The sequence below is a fragment of the Microtus ochrogaster genome, linkage group LG3, assembly GCF_000317375.1.
Source record: "Microtus ochrogaster isolate Prairie Vole_2 linkage group LG3, MicOch1.0, whole genome shotgun sequence".
NCBI classification, from domain to species: Eukaryota; Metazoa; Chordata; class Mammalia; order Rodentia; family Cricetidae; genus Microtus; species Microtus ochrogaster.
Genome location: NC_022029.1, coordinates 46,307,522 through 46,318,175, shown reverse-complemented (window position 1 = coordinate 46,318,175; position 10,654 = coordinate 46,307,522). Strand labels below are relative to the sequence as shown.

Sequence of the window (10,654 nt, the reverse complement as noted above, 5' to 3'; positions counted from 1 at the left end):
GTTGGTTGTGGTGGCCTTTAATCTCAGTACTCAGGAGGCAGAAGCACGTGGATTTCTGTGGGTTCAAGGCCAGCATGGTCTACAAAGCTATAAAGTGAAACCCTGTCTCAAAAAAATAATACTAAAACAACAAAATAAAACCCCTTGGGGCTGGAGAGATGGCTCAGAGGTTAAGAGCATTGGCTGCTCTTCCAGAGGTCCTGAGTTCAATTCCCAGCAACCACATGGTGGCTCACAACCATCTATAATGAGATCTGGCGCCCTCCTCTGGCGTGCGGGAATACATTGAGGCAGAATGTTGTATACATAATAAATAAATAAATCTAAAAAAAAAAAAAACCCTTAGCTCCCCTCTCTTCACTATTTGCTTGCTAAACCAAACTTCAGCACTGACCTCTTCCTCATGAACACTTTCCTTGGCTACTTATCATATAGGGGCAGTTCCCAAAGCAAAGAAAGCATTGCTTTCATTTTTCTGATGGTTCAGTAAAGCTTGGTATGCCTCCTCTACAATTAGGGGCGGGAAGAAACCGTGTTCACATAGAAGCCACACCCTGTGATCCTGCAGCCAGCTGCTGCTTCTGGGAAGAACTCACCCTTGACCCTTCCCAGCCGGCATCTAGAATTACTCTACGGACACTGTACAAGTTCCCTAAGAACTGAGCAGTCTGCAGTCACTCGCCAAAGCCTCACAAAGGTCCATGTTCTACTACTTCTGATGTAAAAGAGAAGCTTCCATCACAATTAATTCTTTTTGAGCAAGATTTGGGAAACGTTTCAGCACAAACCACGCAACTCACTGACACAGCCTATCATAGTGGGGAGCTAATCAGTAGGTCAACATTTTAAATGTAACACAAGAGTACATATTAACCCCATCCAAAGACTAAAATAAAAAGATGGAAAGAAACTTGTTATTTTAGCCCCACCCAAACAGCAGCCTGCACCAAGCACTCATCCCCACAAGGAGCAAGTCTCTACCTTAAACTACTCCATGATTCATTTCCCCATGTCTGTTAATTTACAGACTGACAATAAGCCTTGCATGTGACTTCTAAAAGGGGTTCTTAATATCCACCACTGAGAAAGCACCATGATTAGGTCTGGGCCAAGCCAGGCAGACAGTGAATCACCCTGGATAAACAGTGATGTTTTCATACACAGGCACCTTCAGAAACACCTGCAGACCTCACCTGCACCCTCTGCGTGGAAGACTGCTCCCTTCCATTTAATAAAGCCTCAAATTCTACCTATTTTATGATTATCTGACCTCATCTGGGTGATTGGCTGTGCAGTACTTATTAAGAGTTTGATGTTCAACTCAATATTTTTGAAGCAAGACTGCCGGGAATGTTTTTCACTTAAATGAACTGCTTCTTCCTCTCTGGCAAACAACTGTGGATGCTGCCAACCATGAATTAGTATTCTTACATGTAAACAGATTTGTACTTTAGAAATACTGCCACCAGCCCAATCACGCAATGCTGCTCTTAAAAAAGAGCCCTTCTCTTTGATTTCCAGAAACTCATATTTTTCCAATTAATCATAATTTAAAAAACTTCACAGTGAATAGATTATGCAATAATCAACTCCAAGTCGAGAATCCACTTAACGGAAAAGTCAAACAGCTTAATCAAGTAAAAATCAGCTTTAGGTATTACTTGATGTTCTTACAGGATACCTGCAACTTTTCATTTTGGTCTTACAGCCCCTTATCAGGAATTCACCACTGCACGTACTAAAGAGCCAAAGACTTGAAGTAAACCTCTGTCCTCACAATTTCAACCTCATCTGTTCACTTATATGCTCCAAAAAAAGGCGCATAAATGAAAGCCAAAGCAATTACACAGCCAAGAACTACAGATCCTCAAAGGGATCAAAGTGGGGCTGGTGATATTAAGGAAAAGGACCTGAGGTAAACTCTGAGAAGGAGAAAGGATTTGGAAAGGGCTGGAGAGGTGTCTCAGCAGTTGAGAGCATTGCCTGCTCTTCCAAAGGTCCTGAGTTCAATTCCCAGCAACCACATGGTGGCTCACAACCATCTGTAATGAGGCCTAGTGCCCTCTTCTGGCCTGCAGGCATACATGCAGACAGAACACTGTATACATAATAAATAAATAAACAAATAAATAAATAAATAAATAAATAAATAAATAAAGAAAGAAAGAAAGAAAGAAAGATTTGGAAGAAAGAGACTGGGAATTCTTGAGGTAGGGTTGTGGTGGCGCTAGGAGAGAAATATATAAATACTTTATAGAGAGGAATACTTTATACAGCACCCCATTGTATAAAGAAAGAAATAATAAAAAGAGGAGCAGCTTGTGGGGCACACAGTGGGCTCATCAGGATACATAGGTGGTGGCACCCAGTCTGGTAGGATGAAGTGATGACACAGACCTCCTCCACCTGGCCCTCGGCATGGTTATCTTTCTTCTTTTACACTAGGTTCTCCCTTAGGATCACACTGTTCTAATACAGCTAACGCCAGCCGCTCACGCTCTACCAAGTCCTGGAAAATCCCTAGCAAGGCTGCAATAAATCCTCCAGGATTAGATCTACTGTTACGGAAGGTTTTCCTACTTACACTGAAACTCCAGTTTTCTGTGCTTTTTTTCGAGTTGTCTTGAAGATACCTGAAGAAGAGGGGGAGTGCAGGTACAGAACACACAGATAGGAAACATCCGTGCTGCCCAGGATGGCGCACCTTTGCTTAGAGACCACTGCTATTATCTGCTTCCAGAATCGTCCACACCATTGGTCGAGCAGCTCAGAATTTAAGGAATACATTTGTGTTTATGAGAAATGGAGGACTCTGCGGCTACTCTGCACTTGGTGGGAGGGGGACACACTGACTGGCTGCATGTACCCAGAGCCTCATGAATGCCAAGCATAGTTTTATACTGTTCTGGTTTAAACATTCACTACTAAGATGGAGCTATGAAATCTTTTTAATGTATCCAATTAAACTTCAAAAACACAACTTTAAAATGATGGCCAGTCTGATTTTTAAACTATATATAATTTTTTCATATAACTCTATCACAAACTACATACCAGTGGCCCCAACTTGTTGACTTAATGACTTTCTTTTTTACTTGATGGGTATAAAATTGACATGTATTCCATAGAAATCAGACTTTGAACTTCAATTCTTTCCTAAGATGCAGTTCAGCCCACTTGAGTGCTCTCTCCCTCTGTGCTGGGCAAAGCAACAAGCTACAGCTCCCAAGGAGTCATGGGCTCATGACTGATGAGATGATAAGCTAGAGACGTCTAAAGAAACTGAGCCATTAAAGTAGAAACATTAATAAACAAGATAAAGGTCATTATGCCAACAGTCAGAAAAAAGAAAAACCTAAGAGGCAACATCTGAAAAAATAATGGGCTTCAAGCAATGACAAAAAAATTGATTCTAACCAACCCTTCCACGAAGCAAAGGAGAGGGGGGCGAGGGAGGGAAAAACAATCTGTAAATCCCCCTGAGCAGCACCAAGAATGAGTAAGTTCCAACACAGGAGAGGCTGGAGGCCCTGGGAGGTCAGCCTAAGCGTTCCACAATACCTGGACTCACTCTTCTCATGCAAGTGACTAGGATTCTGAGGGACGACCCCTGTTACTGTGGGTGGAAGGCTCTGAAGCTCGACCTAAAGATGGTGGTGTGCAAAGGCCGTCAGGGCCTCAGCCAAGGGCAGACTCGGATTGGAAGGGAGGTCATCCCAGACTTCCAGGGTCTCTAGGCACCTGGCAGAAGCACAGACATATCCCTACCTAGAGAGAAACAGTCCCCAAGATCTAAAATAACTGTCACATAATAACATTTAAAATAACAATGGTATTATGTAACCTTTGGTACATAATAAATAAAAATAACTCAGGTAGGAAGACAATACAAGTGAAAAATAGAAAAAAAAAAGTAACACAAAAATCATCATATAAAATCAAGATATTAGGCTGAAACACAAATGAATATAAAGAATGAAGTTTATCATAATCAAGAAATAAGAAACAATGATGAAATATTTGGCAGAAAACAGAATTTTTTTAAGCTTTTAAATATCTGACGGATTCGCAAACTAAAAAGAAAGTCATTAAAATTAACACTGAAAGGTAAACATAGGCTAGACAGTCGTCTCGAAAATAAATACCTAGAAAATATACTAAAGGAAAAAATAGAACAAAGTCCAAAGAGAAAACATAGCAAACTCACAAAAGACGGAGAGAGAAAATATGACAGATATAAGAAAGAACACTACACATAATTTAGAATTTCACAGAGGGGGAGAAAGCTGTGAAGAACCATGAAAATGAGATGAGAAATGTAAGCACGCATGGCATTATCAAACAACCTACTGCAAAAGCCTAAACAAAAATATCAGCGGGATAAATACAACACCTGTGCTGACTGTTGTCATTGCTCCTTGTGGGTTTCACACAGTCCCACACACAGATACCTGCACTCTTTTGGTTCTCAAACTGCATTTAAAACTCTCATCTTTTAAAAAAAAAACAAAATAAATAAATCCTCAGGAAATATTCACTGAAGGAACAAAATCCTATACTCCAATTGTCCCTAGTATATATGGGAGTTTTATAATCTACGATATCAGGAAACATTAGGACAAAAATATTGACTATGTATCTGAAGATGAAAGGAAGTTAAGATTAACTAATTATTGAATTTAATTTCTAATTTTGAAGAATTATGGATAAAAAGTATGAAAGATTCAATTAAAATAAGTGGCTAGGTAATCTATATATCAAAGGAACACCCTAGCCTAAGCAATAAATACGCCCACATTCAATAAAATGGCTAAACCTTGAAGGATTTAATGACTACATGCTCGGATACACAAGAACAAAATTCAAATAATCAGATCCTTTCTTGTGTCTAGTACAAGGACACCAATTTTAGGTTTCTGGAGAGCCAAGTTCTTACCAGATCTCAGCATTAGTAACGATGTGATATTCTATCTGACATCCAATGTCAGGTGTAGGCATATTGATCTGAAAATTACCAAGCCCACCTCTAACTGAGTACATCCCTTTCTCTTCTCAGTTCATCCCCCTGCATTTGCTAGTTCTGGCTGGCTCTTCCATTCATGTTTCCTCCCTCTCGCATGCCCACCCTCTTTTAGCAGTACAAGGAGTAAATCTGGAGGGCTCTACACAGCCCGTCCTTCTCTATGTCTTCTGATAAACTGTCTAGTTATGCTTCTCTCCTCCCCATGAGTGTGTGTTTGTTTGTATGTGCTGCACACAAGTGAGTGTGTGGCTGTGTAGAGCCATGCATAGACAGGCAGAAGCCAGGAGACAGCTACCAATCTCTCTACCTTCCTGCCTTGAGACAGGGTCTCTCACTGAACTGGAAGCTAACAGCTTTGCTGGGTTGGTTGGACAGCAAGCTCTCAGCACCTACCTGTCTCAATCTACCCAAGACAGGTTATGAGCAATGGCAGCCACACCCTTCTTTCTGTGTAACTGGTGGGGATTCAAACTGGAGCTCCAGGATTCCAAGTGTGCCCAACATTTTTTTAGGTCCACTCTGGCGATTATTCTGAAGTCCTCCTGGCTGTGACACAAACACTTTTTCATAAAATTGAGCCACCTCCCCAGTCCAGACTCACAGTTTTTAATCCCCACGTAAGGTGATTTTTATTACTACATTTTAAAAACTGTTTTTTGAACTGATTTGTGTTACATAAACTTGGAACTGGCTGAGTTCCTGGATTAGGCCATGATAAGAAGTTACTTAATCACAACGAGTAACAATTTCTAGCAAGGGTTTTAGATTGCAGGATTGGGCCTTAGAGAGTACAAGATTAACTTAATCCACAACGCTATTTTTAAAATGATTTTAGGATTCTGGGACTTTTTCAATTTTGAATATCTTTAAATAATTTTCTACCAAATGGAAAAAATATCTAACATGATAACATGAACATATTATGGGTCTAGGGAAAGTCTAAAATGCTTGTATACAAATGGCTGCAAAAAAAAAAAAAAAAAGGAAAGCCTAAAATGTAACCTGGCTTTGACACTGGAGGAGCCAGCCATGATAAGCTAAATGTGAACAGATTACCCAAAGGATGTTCTTTACTTCCAACCATTATCACCTGCCAGGGTAGGACTCAACCATCCTTAAGTTTAATGGAGGCCTGAGTCTCAGTAGTTTACCCTGAAGCAATACCCAGTTGCAGGAAGAACCATAAACTAAGATTATCTGAGCACCACCCAAGAACAGACCATCCAAAGGAAATGCCTAACGTTCCAACCACTGTAGATAGGATCACCTGCCAGCACACACTCATCAGGACACCCCTAGACAAATGTCAGCCAATCAGGGGCCCTAGACCTCAGAAACCCCACACCCCCACCTTTACTGCTACAAAACCCAACTCTAACTGAGTTCAGGGCTCTCTGTTTATTCCAATACATGGACATGCGGGGAGACCTTTTGCAAAGTTGCATAAAATAAAGGCTCTTTGCTTTTACATACAGGACAAAAGCCTTGTCTTTTGGGGGACTTCGTAGATTTGGGCATAGCAGACACACCCGTTCTTTCTCACTAATTCACGGGATTTTTGCTACCATAACATGCAAATAAACATCATTTTACAAATGTATAAACTCAACATAACTCTATATCTATATAGAGAGAAAGCAAGAGAATTTATCCATCCAATGGTCAACAGAACAACCTTGAGAAGCAGCAGGAACTCCTGGCTCCTGGAACAGAACCGTTCCCCCACAGTCCGACCTTTAGGATTTGTTTGGCTTGGTGTGACTTTGTTTTTTACAGCAGAGGAGATCCTTTCCATTTTAACTTCAATACACTAAAGTGGTCTCTTGCTCCTGCTGTAAAGTCTACCATACAGTAGTCAAACTGAAAAAGTCTGAAACAGATTCCTAGGTGTTTGTGAGAAAACTTCAGTCTAAAGGTATTTGGTGTTAAAGAACAATTAGCCTGGAAGTCAATCAGAAAGCCACACCAGCATGGTCAAAGCTGAAGCATTTCTTAATTCTTAGAGAGTGAACGGGTCTGCTGAAGTGTCAATCACTTTACCAGACAGTATGACTCAAGCTGGTGATTCCCCATCTATTACAGAACTCCGTCTGTGGCACGCCAGAGGACAGCGGGGACCGTACAGAACCTCAGCTGTGGCTCTAAGCTGACAACGGTTAGCAAGGTCGTGTGGAAAGGGGGCGATGAGGAGATGGGCATGATTTAAAAGTGAGCGTGTGAGGTACTAGCCTGTCATAGGCGGCGATCATGAAGTTGAGGAGGAGGCTGATGGACTGCCCCACGCTGATTTGGTAGGTGGAAGGAAGGCGCTTGTTCAGCTGATAGTAGATGGAGGAGATGACGGTCTCGAGGCGGGACACGCTGATCTCAGTGTTATGGTCCAGTGTGTTAAGGCCATTGTCTCGGAAAGCTTCAATCATGTTCCAGATATCAACAAGATGAACTAAACCAAAGAAAATAAACTGTCAACAATTTTAAGGCACAGTGTCACCCCACAAGTGGACATTTAAACTAATCAACTAATTTTTTAAGCTAAAAATAGAGAAACTCAGCTGGGAGTGGTGGTGCACACCTTTAATCCCAGCACTTAGGAGGCAGAGGCAGGCGGATCTCTGTGTGTTGGAGGTCAGTCTGTTCTACAAAGGAAGGAAGGAAGGAAGGAAGGAAGGAAATCTTTAGCCAATACCGAGAAACCCATTCAATGACAGGATACAGAATGTTCTCTGTGGACATCAAGGAGTTGCCCTGGAACAGGCCTGACCTTGAGACTTCATTCAAGTAACTGGTGTTTCAGGTCTTTATAAATAGTGACCCTGTTACTTTTATCAGTTGATGATATGAAAGAGAAAATAAATCAAGAATTACTCATAAGAACCTTCCTCTTTTAAAACACAATTTTGCTACATTTATTTAAGTGTAGGACTATTAATAGGCAGCTGGGTAGATGTGTACACGTCACAGCACACATACAGAGGTCAAAGGACGATGTTTAAGCGTTGCTTCTCTCCTTCCATCCTGTGGATTCTGGGGATTCAACTCAAGTCATCCATCAGGCTTGGTGACAAGTGCCTTTAACCATTGAGACAGCCCAATTTTCAGCTTGTTTAGCAAATTGCTACATCATCCTGAATCCTTTATTATATTAGTCTGGCAACTTCAGCAACATTTATATCTCAAACTTTACTTTCTATGGCCAAGAAACTGGAAGTGATTGATGATCAGAGAGTAAGAGCACTTATTGCGCGAACAAGAGGACCTGAGTTCAAATCCCAAGCACCCATGTAAAAGGCCAGGTATGTGACAACCAGGTGTATGCTCCTGGCCAGGTCCTGCACAGCTTGTACCAGGGTCTAGCCAGACAAAGACTATTACAGAAAACCACAACCAATCAAACTGCAGAGAAGAGCAAGGGATCGTGTGTGGCAGTCACAACTGATACACCTACAACGTAACTCCTCCATCTAAGGCTCAGAGAACAGCACAGAAGAGGGGGTGGAAAGTCTACAAGAGTCAGAGGACCAGGAAATCTGCTGTGAGATGTGTCTTCTAGCTAGGACAGGAAGCTACACCATGAAGTCTCAACAACATGGTCACTCAAAGAAGACCTCAACAAGGACAACACCAACAGACATACCGACATGGGAAGAAAAACATTTTATGGCGCCTGGACCCTGGACAAAGAACTATAGACAACTAAGGAATACTGAAACAGGAGAAACTGTCCCAAGGAACGGGGCCCCAGATTGGTTATCTGACACCAAGTAGTCAGCTTTGAGACATAGAAACATAAGAAATATACAGACTGGGCAAATTGTATTTACATATTTAGGAATACACACACACATGCACACAACCACAACAACAATAATTAAAGAAAATGAGACCATAAATTCGAGAGACAGTAGGAGGGTCCATGGGAAAAATCAGAGAAAGGAAAGGGCGGGGGGGAACAAACTCAATGAAGAATGTATGTATATGCATGTTTTGCCTGCGTGTATGCCTGTGCATGAAGAGCTTGCAGTGTCTACAGACGCCAAAGGACAGAAGGGGGAGTCCAATCCCCTAGAACCAAACCTACAGACAGTTGTGAGCCATAAGTGGGTACTGGGAATAGAGCCCAGGTTTGCTGGAAGGACATCAAGTGATTTTAACTACTGAGCCATCTCTACACCCACAGCGGGACTTATTGTAAACTATAATGATGGCTATCAGTTGATGATCTTCCTGGATTCCCCAGGGAACACAGAAGGTTGTCCATGGATGTTCTCACAACACTACTAGGAACCATCTTCTACTCTTTTTCTTTTTTAAAAACATTTGATATCTGTACTTTCATTGAATGAATGTTTTGCCTTGTATGTATGTTTATTCACCACACGTGTGCCTGGTCCCTGTGGAAGCTGGAAGAGGACATCGGATCCCTTGAACAGGAGCTACAGGTGGCTGGGTAGCCACTGTGTGGGTGCTGGGAGTTGGACATGGGCCCTCTGCAAGAGCAGCCAGTGCTCTTAACCACTGAGTACTCTCTCCAGCCCCTATACATGTCTCCTAACGAATGAATGCAGCTCTTTGGCAGTAAAGAAAAGGGTGACTTTTCAATAAGGAGTATAAAGACAATAGAAACAGACACAGATAACACTGAAAGTTAATTCCATTTATGCTGTACACCCACACACAGAAAAACTCACAACAGAATGTACAGTACTTGGACAAGGAAAAGAATAAAATTTTTAGAACATTACTATGGTGATTTAAATAAGAATGGACCCATAGGCTCATATACTTGAATGCTTGGTCCCAGGTTGGTAGAACTATTTGGAAAGAATAAAGAGGTTTAGCCTTGTGGAGGAGGTATGTCACTGGAGGTGGACTTTGATGTTTCAAACACCCATGTCATTCCCAGTTAGATCTCTCTGTCCCATGCTCACAGATCAAGATGTTAGCTCTCAGTACTGCTCCAGCATCATGTTTGCCAATCTGCTGCCATGTTAACCACTGTGATAGACATAGACACGCCTTAAAACTATGAACCTCCAATAAACTGTTTCTTCTATAAATTGGTTTGGTCATGGTATCTTAGCACAGCCACACCTACACACATTACACTCTCCAAGAATATTTATGGGAAAAATTACAGAACAGTGGCTCTAAGACAGCAGTTTTCAAACACTCTGGCCACAACCCACACTCACCACAGACAGACAGACAGACAGACAGATACACGCATGCATACATACATACATATGGAGATAGATAGATAGATAGATAGATAGATAGATAGATAGATAGATAGATAGATAGATAGATAGACAGACAGATAGACAGATAGATAGACAGATTCAGATGGAGATAGATAGATAATCACACTATGTAGTCCTGGCTGTCTCAGAACTCATTTGTAGTTTGTAGACCAGGCTGGCTTTGAACTCACAGAGCTCTACCTGCCTCTGCTGCCCCAATGCTGGGACTAAAGAAATGCACCACCACCACTCGGAAATATTTAATCTCAGTCTCCCTCTCTCCCTCTTACTCATGCATATGCACGCACATATCTAGATACACAAGTCTCAAAAGCACCTATTTATTTATTTATTTATTTATTTATTTATTTATTTATTATGTATACAATAT

At 41.4% G+C, this 10,654-nt stretch overlaps 1 protein-coding gene across 9 annotated transcripts in view; it reads right to left on the bottom strand.

The window, feature by feature from the left end:
* The window catches only part of Dtnb (dystrobrevin beta), a 209,021-nt gene that overhangs the window by 171,545 nt on the left and 26,822 nt on the right, over nucleotides 1-10,654 (bottom strand). For all 9 annotated transcript variants that reach the window (XM_013351397.2, XM_026785974.1, XM_026785972.1 and 6 more), the window contains exon 4: nucleotides 7,253-7,466. In XM_013351397.2, coding sequence (XP_013206851.1) covers nucleotides 7,253-7,466 — 214 coding nt within the window. The remainder of the gene's footprint in view (nucleotides 1-7,252; nucleotides 7,467-10,654) is intronic.